Source organism: Anguilla rostrata, unplaced genomic scaffold (genome assembly GCF_018555375.3).
Source record: "Anguilla rostrata isolate EN2019 unplaced genomic scaffold, ASM1855537v3 scaf0955, whole genome shotgun sequence".
Classification (NCBI taxonomy): Eukaryota; Metazoa; Chordata; class Actinopteri; order Anguilliformes; family Anguillidae; genus Anguilla; species Anguilla rostrata.
The window spans coordinates 1-24761 of NW_026986318.1; the positions used below are offsets into that span (position 1 = coordinate 1).

Sequence of the window (24761 nt, forward strand, 5' to 3'; positions counted from 1 at the left end):
ATCCTGTGTCATGCTAACAGCCATTGTAAAGGCTATGTTAGAAAAACACAGACAATATTTTGAGACACAGCTCAAGGCTTGCCCGTTTGCAAGCCAAAGTTAAACTAGCCCAAACCGCTGCCTCACTGCACCAGGCCAGACAGGATCAGCTCAAGGCTAAAATGGCGGAGCTGGAGGATGGGAGCAGGTGGTGCAACCTTCACATTGTTAACCTACCAGAGAATTCCGAAGAATCCGACCCGGTTGGTTTTCTTACCAATTCCCTCAAAGAGTGATTCCCCTCTCTGGCTGACTGGACTATACAAGTAATGAGGGCTCACCGTTTCTATGGCGGCTGATCAAAAACAACAGACAGGCCTGGAACATTGATTAATAATCTGCTGGGGTACACGGATCGACAGCATATTTCACAAGCCGCCAGGAAATCACCAGTGAAGTTTAACGGGATAGTAATAAGCTTTTATCCTGACTTCAGCGATTACACAGCACAGCGGCACAGAGCCTTCTCTTCTCTGCTGGCAGTAACCTGTGATCGTGGTCTCCATACGCTCCTAATATACCCAGCCACGCTCAAGCTCACTCACAATGGTGCACAGCACCCTCAAGTATCCAGCTTAGGCAAGTCAGTTCATCAAATGTCTTTCCTGCTAGAGCTGCTCCAGTCAACTGTAAGAGCTGGTATAGTGAAGCGGAAAGATATGGGAGCAACAACAGCTCAGCAGCGAAGCGGTACGCCACACAAGCTCACAAAATGGGGTGCTGAAGCTTGTAGCGTGTAAAAATCATCTTTCCATGGTTGCAATACTCACTACAGAGTTCCAAACTACCTCTGGAAACAACATCAGAACAAAAACTGCTCGTCAAGAGCTTCATTAAATGGGTTTCCATGGCCAAGCAGCGGTACACAAGCCTAAGATCATGATGTGCAATGCCAAGCGTCAGCTGGAGTGGTGTAAAACACACTGCCATTAGACTCTGGAGCAGTGGAAATGAATTCTCTGGAGTGATGAATCACACTTCTCTACCTGGCAGTCTGACGGACGAATCTGGGCTTGGTGGAATGCATAGTTCCAACTGTATAGTATGAAGGAGGAGGAATCATGGTCTGGGGCTGTTTTTCATGGTTTGGGCTAGACCCCTTAGTTCCTCTGAAGGGAAATCTTACAGCATAATGCTACAGCATATAATGCCATTCAAGAAAATTGTGTGCTTCAACTTTGTGGCAACAGCTTGGGGAAAGCCCTTTCCTGTTTCAGCATGACACTGTTCCAGTGCACAAAGCAAGGCACATAAAGAAATGGTTTGCTGAGTTTGGTGGGGAAGAGTTTGTCTGGCTGGCACAGAGCCCTGACCTCCACTCCATCAAACACCTTTGAGTGAATTAGAAAGCCTTATGCCCAACATCAGCACCCAACCTCACTAATGCTCTTGCAGCTGAATGGAAGCAAATCCCCGCAGCCATGTTCCAAAATCTACTAGAAAGCCTTCCCAGAAGAGTGGAGGCAGTTACAGAAGCAAAGGGGGGTCCAACTCCATATTAATGCCCATGGTTTTGGAATGAGATGTTGAACAAGGGTGTGATGTTCAGGTGTCCACACACTTTTTGAAATGTAGTGTATGAGCATACCCCAGTCAATACGCTGATCTGCAAACTCGTATTCACACAATCATTGAGGTTACAGGCTTTGAAAATGCAATCAGCAAATTTGTTTTCTTCCTTGTGACAAAATTCAGACATACACAACCATACTCAGGAATTATTTTTTGTTAAGGTCACACAGTACACAGCACTACTCACCCCAGTATCCGCAGTTTACAGTTTGGACTCATCAGTCCAGCACAGAGGAGCTCCACTCCTGAATCTCCCAGGTCATTGTAGCTGAAGTCCAGATCTCTCAGGGGTGAGTTTGATGACTGGAGAGCTGAGGCCACAATATCACAGGACTTATCTGTGAGTTTACAGCTGTTCAGTCTGCAAAGAATAGTTCATATATTATATTATAATTATATTAGGTATACATAAAACAAATGGTAAATGATACAAATGATAATGTTCAGTGATGAAGAGTGAAATTAAGGATTTTAAAGTTGATGATGCACTGAGGAAGATGTCTGTGCTACACTCTCCAGCTGCAGCACTTTGGACCTGAGAATCAGAAGTCCTGTTGAACTGAGCTCTGGCAGTTCTACAGATGTAATTCTGACCCAAATGGCCCCTTTTCTTATTCTGAAAATTCATAGAATTGAGGCTAAGTGCTCATCTACCTTTTCTATGATCTTTTCTCTGGGCTTATCCTATTCCAAAAGTGTGGCTGTCATCTTTCAGAGTGGTCAGTCAGTTAGTTTGCAATGTTGTGGGATGTTTGACACAGCTACCACCAAAAGTAATGATGTAAAAGAGAACACACATCATTCAGAGTGGACAGTGTGTTTGCTTCTTTACTTTAGGTTTTCTGTGACAAACTTCCCACAGCACTGCAACCTAACACACAGCTAAAGGCCGAGTCACTTTAAATAAGATTATCCATACATCCATCCATCCATCTAGGCACTGAGCAGACACTCATCCAGATGCATTTTTTATACACATAGCAACTACATTGCATCCATTTATACAGCTGGATATATACTGAAGCAATGCAGGTTTCCCACCCAGGAATAGAGCCTGTGACCTTTAGGTTACAAGACCAGTTCCATAGCTATTATACTACACTGCCACCCTATCACAGTAGACACTTACAGGAGAACATGCAACAGATACAGAACTGTTAGACTTAGTCATAAGGGCACACCAGTCATACAAAGCCCCTTATTTACTGCCAGCTGGGCTGCTAGTTCTCCTGCGCCTGTAGGGGCAGTATAGCTACCATGCAGCACCCCTGTCATTATAGGAGGGGGGTCTGTTGGTGATGGTGGTAGGTACTAGAGTTCTGGTCAGGTCAGACTTTATTTTGTCAAATGTATAATAGTGTGGATTGTGGGAAATGTTCTCTGGATAGCATTTAAGGGGAAGCTCAAGCAATTTACGTGCATGTACACATACGTGCAACACATGGCACACTTATACACTGACTAGGGTGTGCATCTCTGCAAGAACCAATCACTGTATTGGTGCCATAAATAAACTTCTCTTTCATCATCTTGTGTTGAAAATCCAACTATGGGGAATGACAGCCGGTCATGACCTCTGCAGAGTGTCTCATCATTGCACCAAGTCTGGCTCTGACAGACAGGCGTGTGTCCAATGCTAAAGGAGGCTACCGCCCTCCTGGAAGAGCACACTGCTTATTCCTGTATTTTAATGTGAGGACACAGCAGTACTGCTACAGACAAGGGCTACAGACATTAGCCAAGTGCTACAGACTCCAGTTCAAAGTGAAACCCCCCATTTCAACAGAGTCATTTACTCTCAAACCCGAGAGAGCACTGCCCATGTTTAAGAAGAAGAAATGTCTTGCCTCTTACAAAAAGGGGCGATACGTTTGATTCCCAAAAAATGAACCCAACAAAACCTTTATTATCCTTAATTCCAGGTCCCAAAGAAGGACGGTTCTCTACTTCCTATCTTTAATCTCAGTGTTAAACATTTGAGGAAATATAATTTCAAAATGTTAACAACATGTTCAATGTCAGGACGACTGGTTTTAATTAGGGATGAAAATTTTGTGCAATTCTTTTAATCGATTGTCGGCACCCATTCATTTAATGATAAACTGATTCGCTTCTACATGGCCTATAAAAAGAATGACTCAAAACAGACTTACCAATTAATGAGCTGTAACTATCAGACAGGTTTTATTAAGACATGCTCAAACAATCATTTAAACAGGATTGTGTATTAAGGCCAAAACTACAAGGAGCAAAATCATAAAAACACAGATTCACAGACTGAGAAATCTGTTCAGGAGAGGAGGGACCGCTAAGGGCTGGCTGAACTGCCACTGTGATGGTGACAAAAGATATTTCTTATTAATTCTGCTTATTAATGCAAATGATTTATACTGCTTATTAATGCTGATTATTCATACTGCTTATTAATGCTGCTCATTTATGCTGCTTATTAAAGCTGCTTATTTATGGTGCTTATTAATTCTGCTTATTAATGCTTAACTTTGTAATAAACTAATAGGCTTAACTTAATACTAAAGCATTTTTGTTAAGGAGTATGAGCATGTCTACATGCTTTGGGGTCAGTCTGGTGTGCATTCTGCTGAAGGTGAGACCAGCAGTTGAGAAGACGCAGACGCGCTCAGATGGCACTGATGTTCCAGGAATGGACCAATAACGTTTCACTAATGCTGCCAGTCAAGGGAACCGTGACTCTCTAATTTAACATTTTACAAACGTCTCTTTAATTTGAAATCTAATCACCAACATTAGGTTATTCATTTAAATAGTTTATTGAAAGTTTACTATTTAATCTATAGAAATATAGTCAATCAACATTCTTATTAAGAATTAACACTTAATTGATTAACATAACATCCCAGTTTCACATCAATGAATCTGAAAGATTCCTTCTTCCACGTAGGCATTTATCCCCCTCACAAAACATTTCTCCACTTCGCCCATCGTGGTGTTTGCTTCAAATACACAGTTCCACCCTTCGGCTTTTCCCTGAGTCCACGAGTGTTCTGTCCTTGTGTCGTCGCTTCTGCCGTACCCCGTGATTCAGATAAGCGTATATTCACTTGATTTGTTTCTGCTGTTGCTAGTTAGAGAACATAGTTGTGTGTAATTTAGATAATCTTTTTTTAAACTTGTCTTAACTGTTGCTAGTCAGGAAACATAGTTGTGCGTTAGCTGAGAATCTGTGTAGTTGACTCTCTGTTGTTAGTTAAACGCGTTAGTAAAACTGTGTGTGGGGGTTGGTGTTGGTGTTAAATTGCCTGGTATTGTTGAGCTAATTTCGAGTAGCTTCATCTGGTGCTTATCTGCCCTAATGAAGGTAATGCAAGCACTTAATTGTCACCCGATATTTATAGCTCCAGCGGAGGCATAGGCAGCCTCGTCGTCAGTTTATCATGTTTATAAACCCCATTCCCTTGTGCGCGCTGCCTCGCCCCAAATGGTCTACTCACCGCAGGCGCAATTTATCTAACCTGATCTACCCACCCTTATCCACACCTCAGGAATTCACTGTCACAGGTGGACTATGGAACTGCCAGTCAGCTGTCCAGAAAGCTGACTTCATTACTGCCTTTGCCAAGACAAAGTCTCTTGACTTCTTGGCTCTCACAGAAACTTGGATCACTCCCGACAACACCGCCACCCCAGTTGCACTGTCTGCGGGATACTCCTTCTCGCACACTCCCAGGGCCTCTGGCCAAGGCGGGGGTACCGGTTTGCTCATTTCCTTGGCCTGGAAGTTCTGTGTCCTCCCCAGTCCTAACCCTACTTCCTCCTCCTTTGAATCTCATGCGATTACTGTAACTCATCCCTCAAAATTTCACATTATAGTTCTGTACCGTCCTCCAGGTCCACTCGGCTCTTTCTTAGACGAGCTGGACACTCTCCTGAGCTCCCTCCCTGAGGATGGCACTCCTCCTTTTCTATTGGGAGACTTCAACCTCCCACCAGAGACCTCCCAACTGTCCAGGGTTGCCTCACTCCTCCAGTCTTTCGCCCTATCCCTGTCCTCTCCCCCCCCCCACACACAAGGCTGGTAACCAACTAGACCTTGTATTCACCAGAAGCTGCTCCATTCCCCAACTTACAGTGACTCCCCCCCATGTCTCAGACTACTTCTTTCTTTCTTTCTCCCTCTCCTATTTACTCCCCCTCAATTCATCCAACAGCTCACCCACAGTAACTTTCAGGGGAAATCTCTCTACTCTGTCACAATCCTCCCTCATCTCCACTGCTCTGTCTACACCCCCCCCCCGCGTCTTTCTCTAACCTGCCAGTTGATCTTGCCACCTCCACCCTCAACTCCTGCCTCTCCCAGTCCCTCGACTCACTTTGTCCCCTTGTCTCCAAACCAGCACGCTCCTCACCCCCCTGCCCATGGCTGACTGAGTCACTACGCTCCAGCAGAACATCACTGCGGGCTGCAGAGAGGAAGTGGAGGAAATCCCGATCCTCTGATGACCTGACCGCATACCATACCCTGCTGGCAACTTTCACATCTGCCCTCACGGCTGCGAAAGCCTCTTTTTACCAATCCAAGATCAGTGCATGTCTCTCTAATCCACGCAAACTATTCTCCACCTTCTCTTCCCTCCTCATTCCTCCTCCACCCCCACCTCCCTCTTCCCTCTCCGCAGATGACTTTCTGGCCGCCTTTGAAGGAAAGGTGGCTACAATCCGGAACTCCTTCGCCCATCCAGTGAGCCCCCCAATCCCCCGGGACAAACCCACAGCCACACTGACCTCCTTTGAGATGCTGGAGGATTCCGATGTTCTACAACTCATCACCTCTCATCGTGCAACCACCTGTCCACTTGACCCCATCCCTTCTACAGTTCTCCAATCCATTTCCAGCGAGTTCCTTCCCTATCTGTCCTCCATTGTTAATTCCTCTCTTTCCTCTGGTCATGTTCCCTCTGATTTTAAGATGGCTCGTGTTACCCCACTTCTCAAAAAACCCACCTCAGACCCCTCGCTTCCTATCTTGCAGATAGGTCCTACCAGGTCACCTGGAAGGGGTCTGCCTCTGCTTCTCATCCCCTTGTTACTGGAGTGCCGCAGGGATCTGTACTGGGTCCTCTGCTGTTCTCCTTATACACCAGATCTCTTGGTTCAGTTATCAATTCACATGGCTTCTCCTACCATTGTTATGCAGATGACACACAACTCTTCTTCTCTTTCCCCCCCTCGGCCACACAGGTCAATGATAAGATATCTTCCTGCCTGGCTGACATCTCCACCTGGATGGCCAGCCACCATCTGAAGCTCAACCTCAACAAAACTGAGCTGCTCTTCTTCCCGTGCCTGAGGCTAGTGCGAGCAGCAACGCTGTCTGGAGAGTCTCTCCAGACAGCGTTGCTGCTCGCACTAGCCTCAGCAAAATGAGTCAGTGACCTCCATACGCTCTCAGTGCATCTCTCATGCACAATATTCTCCCCCAGGATGGAAAGGCTTTTTCTTAAGCTCAATACAGCCTTTATGCCTAAAAGCATCACTCCTCTCACATGTGAGGAGTTGGAGCTTGCTGCTTTTCACCCACCACCTTTCTCCTCTGAAGAGGAGCATAGGCTGCATATGCTGTGTCCTGTGTGTGTTCTCCACACGTTTATGGCAAACAAGACTAAGGCTTTTAGAAAGAGCGACCAGATCTTAAGTCACATGGGCCTCTGCCTGCAAAAGGAAAGCATCTCTATGCAGCGGCTGTCCCATTGGCTTGTGGAAGCTACTGTTATGGCATATGATTCAAAGAGGATAACACCCCCCTTGGGCCTGAGGGCTCAATCTACGAGGGGCATGGCTGCATTGTGGGCCCAATTCCATGGGGTCTCTGTGGAGGGGTGGGCGTGGTTTGAGCGTCGGCTGCAGAGAGAGAGTGTGAGAGGAGCGGCTCTCGGATCCTTCGTCACGACTGTCAGCTGGAGGTAATCAGCGCCGATAATTGTTAATTGTTTAATTGCGCTGATTGCCTCTGATTGCTTTCAACAGTGAGCCTGGGGTTTTTAAAAGGAAGACCGGAAGCTGGAGAGAGGAGGGCTGATGACAAGACGGCTGCGGAACCGTCGTGTTTGCGTAAATATTTTCTGTAAAAACGCATCTGTAAATAAAAGAGCACGGCAGTGCTGATTAAGGAAACAACTGTCTCCCGTGAGTGTGTGTTTAAACAGGAGGGGTGGCACTCACTTGCCACAGTCTCCTTGCAGGAAATTTATTCAGCCGCAGGCTGGGTTTCTCCAGATACTGTTGTTAGGTTCCACTGTCTGAGGCCGGTAGCCCACTCAGTTCTGGGGGTGAGCTCTGTGTGAGGTGCACACATCTCCCCTCATCTGCTATGGGTTTTAGTACCCATAGGACCCAGGATCCACCAAGACTGCCCTGCTTGCCACGCATGAGAAGTGAATATGAAGAGTAGTAGCACTGCTGTCACGGTTGAGGAGGGTGGGACGCAATTGCGGACCGAGGGGATCTAAAAGTTAACCCGGAGGGATAACCACCAAATCGCTGAGCGATAGAAAGGGAAGGGGAAAAACCAAATAAAGAGCGAAGTAATCGCTCTGTCCACTCACTGAAACTTCTGTCAGCGGGCTCAGAAAACTAAAAGAAATGAAACACCGCCGCAGCGTAGCTGCCCAAAAAGAAAACCCCCACTAGAAAAACAGAGTGGGGTCACTTACAAAAGAAAAAGGATATTCGCAGCCGGGCGGGTAGAAAACAAAAAGAAAACTAAAGAGACGAGGGCAAAATGTCCTCCACAGCGCAGAGAGATAAACAACTCGAGAAGAAACTAAACGGTGATCAAATCTGGCAGATAGGATCAACACGGTAACTTCTGCCGATTCTCACACCCCTACACACTAAGAGTCTGACAAACAATGAGTCTGCGCCGAACCCCAGAAATCAGGGGCTACATATAGGCCTCCTACACCTGACCCTCATCAGGGACAATTAGCTCAGACAAATGCCTGTGAGGTGCCTTCACCTCACCATAGTACTCACACACCTGCCCCTCGTCAGGGTAAATTAACTCGCAGAAATCAGAGAGAGAGGTGCCACCACCTCACAACTGCAGTGTCCCATATGTTCTTCCAGGAGGGCAGTAGTCTCCTGTAACACTGAATGCGATACTGGCTGTCAGAGCCACACTTGGTACAATTGGATGACCGGATGTAATTCCCCATACGTGGATCTCTCTACTCTGTTTCAGAGAACCGGGGTAGCGACAGTAACTTAAGGTTTTGGGGTAACACCCTTACTGAGGTACTCACCGGGCATATTGTTAGATTCACTAGCAGGATATGCAGCTCTTCATGGATGGCTGCTAGGGTCAGTCAAATGTTATTTAATAGAATAATACAGAAGTCATGCCTTGTGATATTTATATAGTCTCGCTACCCAAATGGGGTAAATCTTAATTAGGTTAATCCCAGGGGTTGGTTGTAGATTCCTGGATGAGCAGGACATGTACCTCCTAGGATTGAAGATCTTAATGTCAGAGAACACTTTGATGAATGCCTGGCAGCAGTAGCTAGTCTCTCTCCCCAGGAGCCAAATACAGGGTAATATAAAAAACTGAATATTTGGATTTGACTTCTCCTTAGAATTAAAACACTTGTTTATGACAGAAGGGATCCTTATGTACGTTGTACCCCATTTCTGTGAAATTGTACTGCAGCATTTTTTAATAATTGCACTTCAAACCTTCTATGTAATCCAATGGAGGCCAACTGAAAAAAGTGAAATTTGGTACTGGAATTTTTCCTCAGAATTACATAGTTAGGAGTGCGATTATTTGAAATTTAAAGCGGTGGGAACCTAATCTGGGAAGGAACTGGACCTGTCGTTGAGGACCGGACTGAACTGGACATTCTGATTCGGGTCCGGGTCTGTGTCCGCAACTGGAACGAGTTTCAGACTAGTCACCACAGCTCTACGTGTCTTCCTACCCCTAAAGCCTTTGTATTGCAATAACAAACTTGCCTGAGTAATAAATAAACCTACAGAATTAAAAGAAACTGTTTTAAACTAGCTGGTCAGAATCTTACATCTGAGAAACGCTATAAGCTATGGGTAGCCAACTCTCTTATTTGCATGGTGCAAATAAACGTGAACAAAAGAGGCCATCAGTATATTATTTCCCAAAAAAGATCACCCATCGCAGAGTGGGCTTGCCAAACTGTCCCCTAAATGTATGTAAGGGATTTAAACATTCATGGGGGAAGTTTTACAGTGAAGATATATGGAAGTCAGGGTTTCCCCCAGAAAAGTTGTTAGGCCCGGTGGCAAGTATCTTTTGACGAGGGCCCGTGTCTTTTTTGATGGGGGCCCGGCGAGGGCCAGCGACAGACTGATGGCAGCATTAAGGTAGGGCCCTACAGTTTCTGTGATAACAGAATCACGGACGGAATCGCGGCATTGAGAATGTAAAAAAGCTATAACACAGATTCCATAGGGTCCTACATTAAGTCAGTGCTAAAAGCTGACTGGAGATTTGAAAATAAATTTGTTATAAATAAGTCATTTATTCAACACACATTTTCAAAAATCAACAAAAACAACTATTTACAGCATAGCATAGTCTTACAAAGAATCCGACAACAATGTACAGACTTGGAATGCTGTGTTTTCAACAACAACAAAATAAATTAAATAAAAATAAATAATATCAAAGTTTTTGCACTCTACAAAAAACTTAAAAAAAGTCCTGATTGGCTACTGAATCTTACAACAAAGCCTTGGGATGCTGGGCACATTTAAATAGGGATGGGAATCGAGAACCGGTTCCAAGTTTTCGATGTTTTTATGACAGCTGCGGATTGCAAAACAATGACGTAACGCCTTGGGGAAGGCACGCACACAGGCAGCCTCTCTCAGGTGTTTGTTTTGAATGGCAGCTGTCACAACAAATTTGATCCGGGCTGCCAGCCTTGATACATTCTGTTGCGATAAAGAAGTCACTTGGCCCTGTGTTTTGTAATCTTACCATTTTACAATGTCATGCAAACTTTGTGTCAGATCAATGAGTCAAATATTTCGAATTGCCTCATGGAACACATTGAAATTCATGTACAAAACTGCTGCTGAGTAACTACAGGAGGCATATTTCTCCAGAAAACATGTTTATACTTGCTTCTGAACTTAATTTGAGTACATGTACAAGTTATTGTATATTTGCTACGTACAATAAATACTGCATGTAAAATACATGTTGTACATACATACATAGAGAACTTCTTTATCCCCATGGGGACATTTCCCTTGCAGCATGTTACATTCACATTTACGAACACACACTTATACCAAGAAACATACTATCATTCACGCAACAGAAAGGCTGGGCAGCGAAATACACACATACCAATACAAATTGGACATATACACGCCTATTCAATCAATCTTGACTGTGAGAGAATCATCCACACATATGTTTGGCCTGTCCATGTACTGCATGCTTATACACACAGGGCCAAGTGACTTGAAAGGATTGAGGAAATATTGGGTAGCATTGCTTTGAAATACATTTTCTGGAATTTCGGTGAGGCAAGATAGCCTATATTGTTTGTAGTACCGTAACTTGGCGCCATTTTGATATCAATACTTTTAATGGCAGGCCTGGACTGGTCTTGTATGTGTGAGTAACTTGGCATTTATGTTACATTACATTACATTACAGGCATTTGGCAGACGCTCTTATCCAGAGCGACGTACAACAAAGTGAACAAGTATGACGAAAACCCTAGAGAGAAGTACCGGTCCAAGTACAGGGAACAACCGCATAGTTCAACTTGGACCCTGATGGTTGAACTGATTAACACTAACAACGAGAACGGCAACAACGCAATCTATGGAAAAATAAAAATAAAAATAAATAAAAATACAAGTAGTCGTTAAGACAGTGTGTTGAAAACGTGTTTTTTATGAGATATCATTTCTTTTTGCAAAGCGTTTTATTATGAGAGTGAGAAATGCGAAGTGACCCTGTAAGAAAGGGTTGTGGATTATGGCTATCCTTGTGTGAATTTGTACAGTCTGATGACCGTGTACCGTTTAGCAGTTTCGGTTTGCTATATATGTAAAACAGTGGCTGTGACAAAGAGTGCGGTGGTGTAAGTGTAAACGCATCAGAAACGCAGGTGAAATATGGCCAGTGTATGTACCCACGGATTTGACGGCCATCCAACGAGCCTTGATTGAGAAAAGAATCAGCAAACCCGTAGAATTAGAGCTCCCTAGGTCGCAACTTGTGTACCCGGCTGTCCTGCTCCGTTGTCTGTTATTTCGTGGAAATGCACTTTTAGTGTTTGTAAAGTTTATAAGGCATTTTGATAGGCTTATCTGCAGGTGGGAATCCTGTTCGCTGTTTTGCTAAGCTAGAACCGGAAAACTTGACAGTGGAGAATAGGAGTAGACGCATATGTCCCAGCAGGCTTTGCATATGAGAAAATAACAACAGTGTGAGAGAAATTAGGATGAAATTATGAATTGTCGTAGTTGAAACAATACGTTTTTAGCAGAATGGGCATGTAGGTGAAGGTTGACATGGTCACAGACTATAGTGCGAAGTAAATGAAGTGACCATGAGTGAGCTTAGTTTCCTTATCGAACGGTATATATAACAGTCGGTATAAAGCATTAGCCGTTAAAGTGAAGGGTTAAGTAACGTATGAAATCTGTTGCACTAATGTGCTTTTCTCATGTTCAGTAGTAGTACTTATAATTATGAGTGAGTCATGATTTTAAATGTAATATTTAATGGGGAGTTGCAGAACGTACATACGTAGTAATTGTTTGTATGTGGCTAGATAGAGAACAGGGCGAGGTAACATGAATGTAGAAACGTGGCGTTTGCTGATAAGAAGGTTTAGTACGGTAGCCAAGTGAAGAAATATAGTTAGTAGAAATGGCACAGTGGTGAACTGGTGTAACTTTTTAATAAAAGGAATACATTTGCCGTCATGAAATGCATATGGGTGGCCGTGAGTGAGTTTTGGTAAAGCAAATATAAGCGTAAGAAAACGTTAGTGTAAAAGAGGAAATTATCTGCCTGAGGGCGATGCGGGATTCAATCCTTCAACCGGAGGTTTACCAGTCTGTGACTTTGTTAGTGCAGCACCATGACATAGCTATGCAATGCGTGAAATATCATTAGCAGACCTGTCCGTGGTTTTAAATAAGAACACAGGCCAGTAAGCACAGAAGAGCTCCCGTTGAATCCATATGGCTTTGCAATATTGTAGCCGGTTAATAACTGAACGTGCAGACGTTACGTCATAATGCAGTGTATACGCTTGGTGAACGGCGGGTAGATATGGTGCAAAAGCAATAATTGAGAAGTAGTAGACAATTATTAGTGAGGGTAAAAGCAGGTTAAAGAAACATGTGCCTAGGTGGGCTTGAACCTAGGGCCCCATGTTCCCAAGACTGTAACCTTACCCACTAGGCCACAGGCAGATTACCTGTTTGAACTGGAAATGTTTCAGAGTAAAAAAGTATGGGTATTTTGCGTGTGTATGCAAGTTTTTGATTGGGTCGTGTAGGTGAAGATTTGGCTGGTGTCGGTAAAATGTCCAATGGGGAGACATGTTATTAGTGGGATAGGCGGCAGGAAAAATAAGAATGAGAAGAAGAAGAAGAAGAGGAAGAAGAAAGAGAAAGAGAAGAAGAATAAGAAGAAGAAGAAGAAGAAGAAGAAGGAGCAAACGCAAAATCCCCTTAGTTTGGGGCTTTATTGTGTGGACATTTGGCGAAGTTGTTTATGAAATCTGTCTGTTGAAATGGGGTCAGAATGTACAGAATTTAATGTTTTTAAGGGCTGAGTGTCTGTGGCTGTTGTGGTTATTTCTGTGGGGAACCCTGAAAAGTGCCAAACTCTCGGTGCTGTATAGGTATAGGGCATGCCCCCGCCAAGGCGTAACTTGGCGGGATGGCATACCTGCCATCCCAATTACTTTCACTAGGAACTAGAGTCTGAAGTTGGAATCAGTCACTGCATGACTCACTCGTTCACTAGGAACTGAAGTCAGTGAACAAGAGTCTGAAGTTGGAATCAGACGCTGCATGACTCATTACATTACATTACATTCATTTGGCAGACGCTTTTATCCAAAGCGACGTACAAAAAAGTGCATTTCATGGTCGTAGACAACTGCTGAACACAGGTTCAGTAAGGTACAATACTTATTTTGAGCAGCTATTTCTAGCCGAGAACAATGAACACTATTCTGGCCTAACATCTGCAAAGCCAACTAGGCAGAAGAATAAGCTACAGTATTAGGACAAATACAAATTACCAAGAAGTGCAGGGATGGGGCAACATGTAACAAGTGACAGGAAAAGGGGTTTTTATTTATTTATTTATTTATTTTTTATTATTATTATACAGCGTGGTGGTGGTTAGTCTAGGTATAGTCTGAAGAGATGAGTCTTCAGGCCACGGCGGAAGATGGATAGTGAGGGGAAGGTTCGGAGAGGGACGGGGAGTTCGTTCCACCACTGGGGAGCTAGGGTGGAGAAGCTCTGTGATCCCTTTGGGCGGGTAGGAGGGGTTACAAGGCACCATGCTGCAGCAGAGCGGAGTGGTCGAGCAGGCACATAGAATTGAGTCATGTCCTGCAAGTAGATGGGGGCTGTCCTGTTGGCAGCAGTGTTGGCAAGGGTCAGGGCTTTGAACCGGATCCTGGCAGCGACCGGTAGCCAGTGAAGTGATCGCAGCAGAGGAGTGACGTGGGAGAATTTGGGGAGGTTGTAGATGAGTCGGGCAGCGGCATTCTGAATCATTTGTAGTGGCTGTATGGCACAAGCTTGCAGGCTTGCAAGGAGAGAGTTGCAGTAATCAAGGCGAGAGGTCACCGTAGCCTGGACGAGCAGCTGGGTGGAGTGCGTCGTCAGGTATGGTCGAATCCTCCTGATGTGGTACAGGAGGAATCTGCAGGACCGTGATGTTGCCTTGATGTGCTCCTTGAGGTCCAGTTGGTCATCCAGGACCACCCCCAAGCTCTTGGCAGAGTGAGAGGCAGTCACTGTGGTGCCATCAACCGTGATTGAGAGTTCACAAAGCAAGGAAGTCTTGCACGGGAAGAAGAGCAGCTCAGTTTTGTTCAGGTTGAGCTTCAGATGGTGGCTGGCCATCCAGGTGGAGATGTCAGCCAGGCAGGAAGAGATCTTATCATTGACCTGTGTGGCTGAGGGGGGGAAAGAAAAGAAGAGTTGTGTGTCATCTGCATAACAATGATAGGAAAAGCCATGTGAATTAATGACTGAACCAAGAGATCTGGTGTATAAGGAGAACAGTAGAGGACCCAGTACAGATCCCTGCGGCACTCCCGTAACAAGTGGATGAGAAGCAGAGGCAGACCCCTTCCAGGTGACCTGGTAGGTCCTATCTGCAAGATAGGAAGCGAGCCAAGACAGGGCAGTCCCAGCAATTCCCATCCCAGCCAAGGTGGAGAGGAGTATTTTATGGTTGACCGTGTCAAAAGCTGCAGACAGGTCAAGAAGGATCAGGGCAGAGGAGAGGCGTGAGGCTCTTGCAGTGGCAAGTGCCTCCGTCACAGCTAGGAGCGCAGTCTCTGTTGAGTGCCCGGATCGGAAGCCAGACTGGTGAGGGTCTAGCAGGTTGTTCTGATGGAGAAAAGAGGTTAATTGTTTAAGAACTGCTCGTTCAAGGGTTTTGGACAGAAAACTCTCGTTCTCGTTTGTGGAAGTCCATCCATCCATTATCTATACCTGCTTATCCTAGTCAGGGTCACAAGGCGAGAGGCAGGAATACACCCTGGACAGGTCGCCTGTCATGGTCCTGTGTTTCCTGTCTGCGTTTTCCTTGTTAGGCCGCCAGATGGCGGCACTTCTGTGTTGTGTCCTGCTCCCCCTGTGTTAATTGTATGATTGTTTCCAATTGTTCAATCATTGTTTTCAATTGTCTCGTTTTCCCTTCCCTCTCTGTGGCCTGATTGTTCATGGTGCCCTCCTGTGTCTCGTCAGCGTGTGTTCTATTTAAGTTTCCCCCTCCCTTGACTCAGGTGCTGGATCCTTGTGGTTATGTGGTAAAGTCTGGTTGTTGCGCGCCCTGTTCATGTCCCTACTCCATGTGCTCCTGCTATGTCCTGGTTTCCTAGTGTTTTTGTATTTTCTTGATTTCCTTTGTTCCTGCGTTTGTAGTTTTCCTTCGTTGTAGAAGGTCGCCCTGCGAGGCTTTTTGTTCCCTGTTGTTCCCTTTGTGTCAAGTAAAGTCTTTTTGTTCTTCATTTGGAGTTTTGCATTTTTTTCCACCCTCTGCGTTTGGGTCCTACCCCCCACGCATCGCAACATCGCCAAACTATCACAAGGCACACACAACATTCACTCACCATTCACACGCAGTCGGAGTACCCGGAGGAAACCCACATGAACGCGGGAGAACATGCAAACTTCACACGGAAAGGCCCAGGCCAGGATTCAAACCCAGGACCTTCTTGCTGTGAGGCGACAGTGCTACCAGCAGAATAAAATGTCATTTTATTCACAATCCTTTCAGAAACACCACAATCCTGCAACACACACATGTGTGTGATGAAGGAGTAAAACTCACCTTCATTAAAAGGTCAGTGTGTGAAAGAGTGTGGGGTAAATGTATGGATTTCATTATTAAGTTCATAGCAGGTAAATGGAGATGGATGAAGACTGCAATGTGTGACAGGCCTGAAACATTTTACTACGCAGGTCAATGTTTTACCATATCAATCAGACAGTCTGTATCCAGTTCTCACCGGTGACCTATTACAACAGGGACAGGGATTGTTTGACATTAGTACTTTCTTTTATTGATCTATTATCCCTTGTAGTTAGTTTGTTTTAAAAACGATTACTTTCAGAAAGGTCTTGAAAATGAATGGGAGTGAATTGGGAGCTGGACAACCAGGAGGAACGGCGATGCCGTTAACGGTTAACAGGGACAGCATATGTTGCTAGTATTCACACTATCCAAATACAATGGGGTAAGCTCCACAAAATTACTTGTGAAATATCCATTTAATTATCCTAGTACCTAATTCATTTCATATGAGGATTGTGGGTATGCATCAGAAGTTCTTTGTGTGTTCTTTTTCTTTATTTATCAATCTGTTGGGGATAATCACGTGACCTACTGGGAAGATGGCTGCCTAGTGATTTTACTCCTTGCCCTCTCTCCTCTTCATTTAACTGTTTTCATTACAACTTAACTGTTCACTCCCAGTAGAGTTTATTGGTGCTGTTGACCAATATATAAAATATGTCCATTTCTTCAAAAACAAAGACTCTTTCAGGCAAGACTCACCTGGAAAGGGACATGATGAGGAATCGTGCTATCAGCCATTGTAGAGGCTGTGTTAGAAAAACACAGAATATTTTGAGACACAGCTCTCCCGGATCAAGGGCGAAACCCGGTTAATACGAGCTGAAATCTCTCAATATTCGCTCGGCATGAAAGAGCTACAGACTGAATTTGGCTGTTTGCAAGCCAAAGTTAAACTAGCCGAAACCGCTGCCTCGCTGCACCAGGCCAAACAGGATCAGCTTGAGGCTAAAATGGCAGAGCTGGAGGACAGGAGCAGGTGATGCAACCTTTGCATTGTTAACCAACCACAGAATTCTGAAGGATCCGACCCAGTTGGTTTTCTTACCAATTCCCTCAAAGAGTGATTTCCCTCTCTGGCTGACAGGACTATAGAAGTAATGAGGGCCCACCGTTTCTATGGCGGCTGGTCAAAAACAGCAGACAGGCCTGGAACATTGATTATTAATCTGCTGGGGTACACGGATCAACAGCATATTTCGCAAGCCGCCCAGAAATCACCAGTGAAGTTTAACGGGATAGTAATTCGTTTTTATCCAGACTTCAGCGATTACACAGCACAGCGGCACAGAGCCTTCTCTTCTCTGCTGGCAGTAACCTGTGATCGCGGTCTCCAGACGTTCCTAATATACCCAGCCACGCTCAAGCTCACTCACAATGATGTACAACACCTTTTCAAGTCTCCAGCTGAGGGAAGTCAGTTCATCAAATGTCTTTTCTGCTAGAGCTGCTCCAGTCAACTGTAAGAGCTGGTATAGTGAAGCGGAAAGGTATGGGAGCAACAACAGCTCAGCAGCGAAGCGGTAGGCCACACAAGCTCACAAAATGGGGTGCTGAAGCTTGTAGCGTGTAAAAATCATCTTTCCATGGTTGCAATACTCACTACAGAGTTCCAAACTACCTCTGGAAACAACATCAGAACAAGAACTGCTCGTCAAGAGCTTCATGAAATGGGTTTCCATGGCCAAGCAGCGGTACACAAGCCTAAGATCATGAGGTGCAATGCCAAGCGTCAGCTGGAGTGGTGTAAAACACACTGCCATTGGACTCTGGAGCAGTGGAAATGTATTCTCTGGAGTGATGAATCACAGTTCTCTACCTGGCAGTCTGACGGACGAATCTGGGCTTGGTGGAATGCATAGTGCCAACTGTAAAGTACAGAGGAGGAGGAATCATGGTCTGGGGCTGTTTTTCATGGTTTGGGCTGGACCCCTTAGTTCCTCTGAAGGGAAATCTTAATGCTACAGCATATAATGCCATTCAAGAAAATTGTGTGCTTCAACTTTGTGGCAACAGCTTGGGGAAAGCCCTTTCCTGTTTCAGCATGACACTGTTCCAGTGCACAAAGCAAGGCACATAAAGAAATGGTTTGCTGAGTTTGGTGGGGAAGAGTTTGTCTGGCTGGCACAGAGCCCTGACCTCCACTCCATCAAACACCTTTGAGTGAATTAGAAAGCCTTATGCCCAACATAAGTACCCAACCTCACTAATGCTCTTGCAGCTGAATGGAAGCAAATCCCCGCAGCCATGTTCCAAAATCTACTAGAAATCCTTCCCAGAAGAGTGGAGGCAGTTACAGAAGCCAAAGGGGAGTCCAACTCCACATTACAGTTTTTGTTTTGTTACAATGTTTACACACTAAAACTGGAACTATGCACACGATGGTGAAAACTTGAAGCTCATGTGTCACAACAAAGACTATTTCTGCAAAACTCTAAGCAAAATTCCTTTGTTTTCACTCAAATAGCAATTCTAAATCACATTATTGCACAACTCTACACACAAAATCTCATCATTTAGCACAATTTTCATAATCAAGCCTTGTTTGTTCACATGGAAAACACTGGTCTTCAAATGCCAAACTCTTAGCATCAGTTGGTCTCACTCATGCCACACCTGCTCAAACTCAATTGGCTAAACTTTTCAATTATCTAATTATCTGTCAGAGCATAAAAGAGACCTCAGGTGACCTTTACTGTGTTGGAAAACAATGGAGCAACACACAGCACAGAGAGGTAGAGGTAGAGGTAGAGGTAGAGGAGGAGGAGGAGGAGGAGGAGGAGGAGGAGGAGGAGGAGGAGGAGGTGTACGTGTACGTGTATGTGTACGTGTACGTGTACGTGTATGAGATGGACAAAGAAGAGGGAGACGAGCTAATATTCCAAATGAAATACGTGCAACTTTGGTTGATCGCGTATTTGTTTTTTTACAGCAAGTCTACAAACTATGATTTTTGTTTTTGCAGTCTGCTGAACATAGATTTATTTTACAGTAACAAATACAGATTTGCTTTGTTACCTTTTTGAATTTGTTCATTGATTTCATATATGATAACAGATCATTACATCCATTGTCCAGACTGACACAGTCTAAGCATGTTCTAGTTTGGAGAAGACTCAAATGTTATCTATTTTGGCAAAACTCATAATTGCACTGATAAGGAAAATGAAAAAACACTTCTAACAATGTTCAGTATGACTCATGATGGAACCTGGGTTGTGAGTGCAGCCCAACTGGACCTCATTGGCAGTAAATGGGCATTGTATCATACACAATAACAACAACACTCAAAGTGATAACAGTTCACACACTTTGCTGTACTGTACTGAATTAGAATTAGGTTTACCTAGCAAATGCACTATTTATATGATGATATATTTACTGTACTATATCATGGAAACAGTCTTTATATTTACTGTAAAATTGCAGCCTATTTTGGGACCCCTGAAAAAGAAAACAAAAACTTCAAAAAAGGAGAAAAAATAAGCAATTTTTACAGAATTTTATACACTTGAATATGTAACATGACCTCATGAGGCCAAAACATATACATAGTATTTTGATAGTTGCGTTTTTAGGTTTGTCACAACAGTGTGGAATCAATGCTCAATAAGACCTATTCATATGAGGCCTGTGTGAATCATTTTGATGGAAAAAATCAGTTTTGAGAAGAGAGAACATGGTTTTGAATGCATTTTGCAAGAGATTTGTGTAGATTTGGCAAAAGGTTAACTGTTGCTGTGCTTTGTGTGTAGAGTTCTGAGAAACTGAGTTATAGTTTCAGAAAATGTGTTTACACAATTGAGAAATACTATAATGCCCATGGTTTTGGAATGAGATGTTCAACAAGGGTGTAATGTTCAGGTGTCCACACACTTTTGGAAATGTAATGTATGAGCATACCCCAGTCAATACGCTGATCTGCAAACTCGTATTCACACAATCATTGAGGTTACAGGCTTTGAAAATGCAATCAGTAAATTTGTTTTCTTCCTTGTGACAAAATTCAGACATACACAACCATTTTTTGTTAAGGTCACACAGTACACAGCACTACTCACCCCAGTCTCTGCAGTTTACAGTTTTGACTCATCAGTCCAGCACAGAGCAGCTCCACTCCTGAATCTCCCAGGTTATTGTAGCTGAGGTCCAAATCTTTCAGGGGTGAGTCTGATGACTGGAGAGCTGAGGCCACAATATTACAGGACTTCTCTGTGAGTTTACAGCTGTTCAGTCTGCAAAGAAGAGTTCATATATTATATTATAATTATATTAGGTATACATAAAACAAATGGTAAATGATACAAATGATAATGTTCAGTGATGAAGAGTGAAATTGAGGATTTTAAGATTGATGATGATGCACTGAGGAAGATGTCTGTTCTACACTGTCCAGCTGCAGCACTTTAGACCTGAGAATCAGACGTCCTGCTGGACTGAACTCTGACAGTTCTACAGATGTAATTCTGACCCAAATGGCCCCTTTTCTTATTCTGAAAATTCTTAGAATTGGGGCTAAGTGCTCATCTACCTTTTCTATGATCTTTTCTCTGGGCTTATCCTATTCCAAAAGTGTGGCTGTCATCTTTCAGAGTGGTCAGTCAGTTAGTTTGCAATGCTGTGGGATGTTTGACACAGCTACCACCAAAAGTAATGATGTAAAAGAGAACACACATCTTTCAGAGTGGATAGTGTGTTTGCTTCTTTACTTTTGGTTTTCGGTGACAAACTTCCCACAGCACTGCAACCTAACACACAGCTAAAGGCCGAGTCACTTTAAATAAGATTATCCATACATCCATCCATCCATCCATCTAGGCATTGAGCAGACACTCATCCAGATGCATTTTTTATACACAGCATCTACATTGCATCTATTTATACAGCTGGATATATACTGAAGCAATGCAGGTTAAGTACCTTGTTCAAGGGTACAATGGCAGTTTCCCACCCAGGAATAGAGCCTGTGACCTTTAGGTTACAAGACCAGTTCCATAGCTATTATACTACACTGCCACCCTATCACAGTAGACATTTACAGGAGAACATGCAACATATACAGAACTGATAGACTTAGTCATAAGGGCACACCAGTCATACAAAGCCCCTTATTTACTGCCAGCTGGGCTGCTAGTTCTCCTGTGCGTGTAGGGGCGGTATAACTACCATGTTGCACCCCTGTCATTGTAGGAGGGGGGTCTGTTGGTGATGGTGGTAGGTACTAGAGTTCTGGTCAGGTCAGACTTTATTTTGTCAAATGTATAATAGTGTGGATTGTGGGAAATGTTCTCTGGATAGCATTTAAGGGAAGCTCAAGCAATTTATGTGCAAAGTACATGGCACACTTATACACTGACTAGGGTGTGCATCTCTGCAAGAACCAATCACTGTATGGGTGCCATAAATAAACTTCTCTTTCATCATCTTGTGTTGAAAATCCAACTATGGGGAATGACAGCCGGTCATGACCTCTGCAGAGTGTCTCATCATTGCACCAATTCTGGCTCTGACAGACAGGCGCGTGTCCAATGCTAAAGGAGGCTACCGCCCTCCTGGAAGAGCACATAGGACACAGCAGCACTACTACAGACAACGGCTACAGACAATAGCTGAGTGCTACAGACTCCAGTTCAAAGTGAAAGCCCCCATTTCAACAGAGTCATTTACTCTCAAACCCAAGAGAGCACTGCCCATGTTTAAGAGGAAGAAATTTCTTGCCTCTTACAAAAAGGGGCGATATGTGTGATTCCCAAAGAACGAACCCAACAAAACTTTTATTATCCTTAATTCCAGGTCCCAAAGAAGGACGGTTCTCTACTTCCTATCTTTAATCTCAGTGTTAAACATTTGAGGAAATATAATTTCAAAATGTTAACAACATGTTCAATGTCAGAACGACTGGTTTTAATTAGAAATGCAAATTTTGAGCAATTCTTTTAATCGATTGTCGGCACCCATTAATTTAATGATAAACTGATTAGCTTAAAATCGTCTACATGGCCTATAAAAAGAATGACTCAAAACAGACTTACCAATTAATGAGCTGTATCTATCAGAGAGGTTTTATTAAGATATGATCAAACAATCATTTAAACAGGATTGTGTATTAAGGCCAAAACTACAAGAAGCAAAATGATAAAAACACAGATTCACAGACTGAGAAATCTGTTCAGGAGAGGAGGGACCGCTAAGGGCTGGCTGAACTGCCACTGTGATGGTGACAAAAGATATTTCTTATTAATTCTGCTTATTAATGCAAATGATTTATACTGCTTATTAATGCTGCTTATTCATACTGCTTATTTATGGTGCTTATTAATGCTTAACTTTGTAATAAACTAATAGGCTTAACTTAATACTTAAGCATTTTTGTTAAGGAATATGAGCATGTCTACGTGCTTTGGGGTCAGTCTGGTGTACAGTCTGCTGAAGGTGAGACCAGCAGCTGAGAAGACGCGCTCAGATGGCACTGATGTTCCAGGAATGGACCAATAACATTTCACTAATGCTGCCAGTCGAGGGAACCATGAATTTATAATTGAAAATTTTAAAAATGTCTCTTTAATTTAAAATCTAATCACCAACATTAGGTTATTCATTGAAATGGTTTAATGAAATTAAACAGTTAAATCTATAGAAATGAATCAATCAACATTCATCTTAATGATAAACAGTTAATCGATTAACTTAATATCCCTAGATCACATCAATGAATCTGAAAGATGCCTTCATCCACGTAAGCATTTATCCCCTCAGATGAAATTTCTCCGCTTTGCCCATCGTGGTGTTTGCTACCCTTCGGCCTTTCCCTGAGTCCACGGGTGTTCTGTATTTGTGTAGAGGTGGGTCTGGCTCCATTGAGACTAATGGGGATCAGAATTACTGACGTATTTAGATGACTGGCTGATATTTGACAGGCAGAGTTGTTCTGGACACTGAGTTCATACATATCTGTTGTCTCTAAGTTTCAGAGTAAACCTCCCCAAGAGCAATCTCTCCCCATCCTGGAGTGTAACATTCTTGGGAGTGGATTTAAACTCTGTCTCGCTGTGAGCTCACCTATCAGTGGACTGCATTTAATCTCTCAGACTTGTACCTCTCTCAGTTCACACCGGGCTTGAGAGTACAGTATCACACATGCCCCAGACTGCAGGGGCGGATGGTGTCAGCCTCTCAGGATTTACCACTGGGGCTGATAAGAATGAGGGGCTTCATGAGGTGGATTTCATCCCTCCACCACAGCCTCCAGCAATGATCTCCATCGCCGTCTCACGGTGACACACTCTGAGTCACTGGGAAAACAGACTTTTACACTCAGGGAGCCCCTCTCAGGATCATTCTCATGTGGAAAGTCATGAGGTCAGACACATCCCTCTCTGGGGTGGGCACTCAGGGGGGTCACATGATGAATGGGACGTGGCCAATCCAGCTGCGCTCAGCTCATATCAATTATCTGGAGCTATTAACTATATGGACAGCTCTCAGATACTTTCTTCCCTGTCTGATATCATGTGCTCGTACGCTGCAATAATGACTGCGGTAGCATGTGTAAATCACCATGGTGGCATGTGCTCCCTCCAGCTCCATGGTCTAGCCCACAGACTGTTGGTCTGGAGCAGCCGTCACTTTCTGTGGTTACGCGTGAGCCATGTTCAGATATTCTGAACGCAGGCGCGGATCTTCTGTCAAGGGGAAACCCACTGTACGAGGAATGGCATCTACATCCCCAGACTGTGGAAATGCTATGGCACAGATTTGGCCGTGCATTACATTACATTACATTACAGGCATTTAGCAGACGCTCTTATCCAGAGCGACTTACACAACTTTTTACATAGCACTTTACATTGTATCCATTTATACAGCAGGATATATACTGAAGCAATGCAGGTTAAGTACCTTGCTCAAGGGTACAACGTGCAGCTGTAGATCTCTTCACAGGCATTTGCCCCCCTCACTCTCATCTCTCCCACTCCAGCCAGAGTGAGAGCAGAGCTTCACACTGATCCTAATTGCACGCAGGTGGCAAAATCACCGTGGCTGGCAGAGATTATCCCTCTCCTTTATGTACAGCCATGCGCGCTCCCGCTACGCACGGACCTCCTGTCTCAGGTGAACAGGGAAATACACCACCCCTGTCCTGAGCGAGTAGCTATATGGGCTTGGCCCGTGAAAGGCATAAACCTCAACACATTAGGGCTTCCCCTCGCGTGACTGCAACCGTCCAGAGCACAAGAGTGCCCTCTACCAGGTCACTTTATGACAATAAGTGTCAGGTGTTTTAAAGATGGTGTGCCTCTCGTGAGTCAGTGCCTTACCAGTGCTCTGTTTCTGACATGCTGTGCTTTTCACAGAACCTTATGGATAAAGAGAAATCCTTTCCTACCATTAAGATCTACCTGAAAGCTATCACTGCTTGTCATGCTGGTTTCAGAGACTGTTCAGTGGGGCAGCACCCCCTCATTCACAGGTTCATGAAGGGGGCTCACTGTTCTCTGCCTGTTGCTAAAAAGCTAATTCCCCCTTGGGATTTATCACTGGAGCTGGA

At 44.1% G+C, this 24761-nt stretch overlaps 1 protein-coding gene across 4 annotated transcripts in view; it reads right to left on the reverse strand.

Moving 5' to 3' along the window:
- Positions 1 to 1177: 1177 nt before the first annotated feature.
- The window catches only part of LOC135246862 (NACHT, LRR and PYD domains-containing protein 3-like), a 48654-nt gene continuing 25070 nt past the window's right edge, over positions 1178 to 24761 (reverse strand). For 2 of the 4 annotated variants that reach the window (XM_064320155.1, XM_064320153.1), the window contains 2 exons: positions 20275 to 20448; positions 1178 to 1972 (listed from right to left, as the gene is read on the reverse strand). In XM_064320155.1, the coding sequence (XP_064176225.1) occupies positions 1795 to 1972; positions 20275 to 20448 (352 nt within the window). In that variant the 3' untranslated portion in view covers positions 1178 to 1794. The remainder of the gene's footprint in view (positions 1973 to 20274; positions 20449 to 24761) is intronic. The other 2 variants (XM_064320156.1, XM_064320154.1) reach the window with 1 other exon arrangement.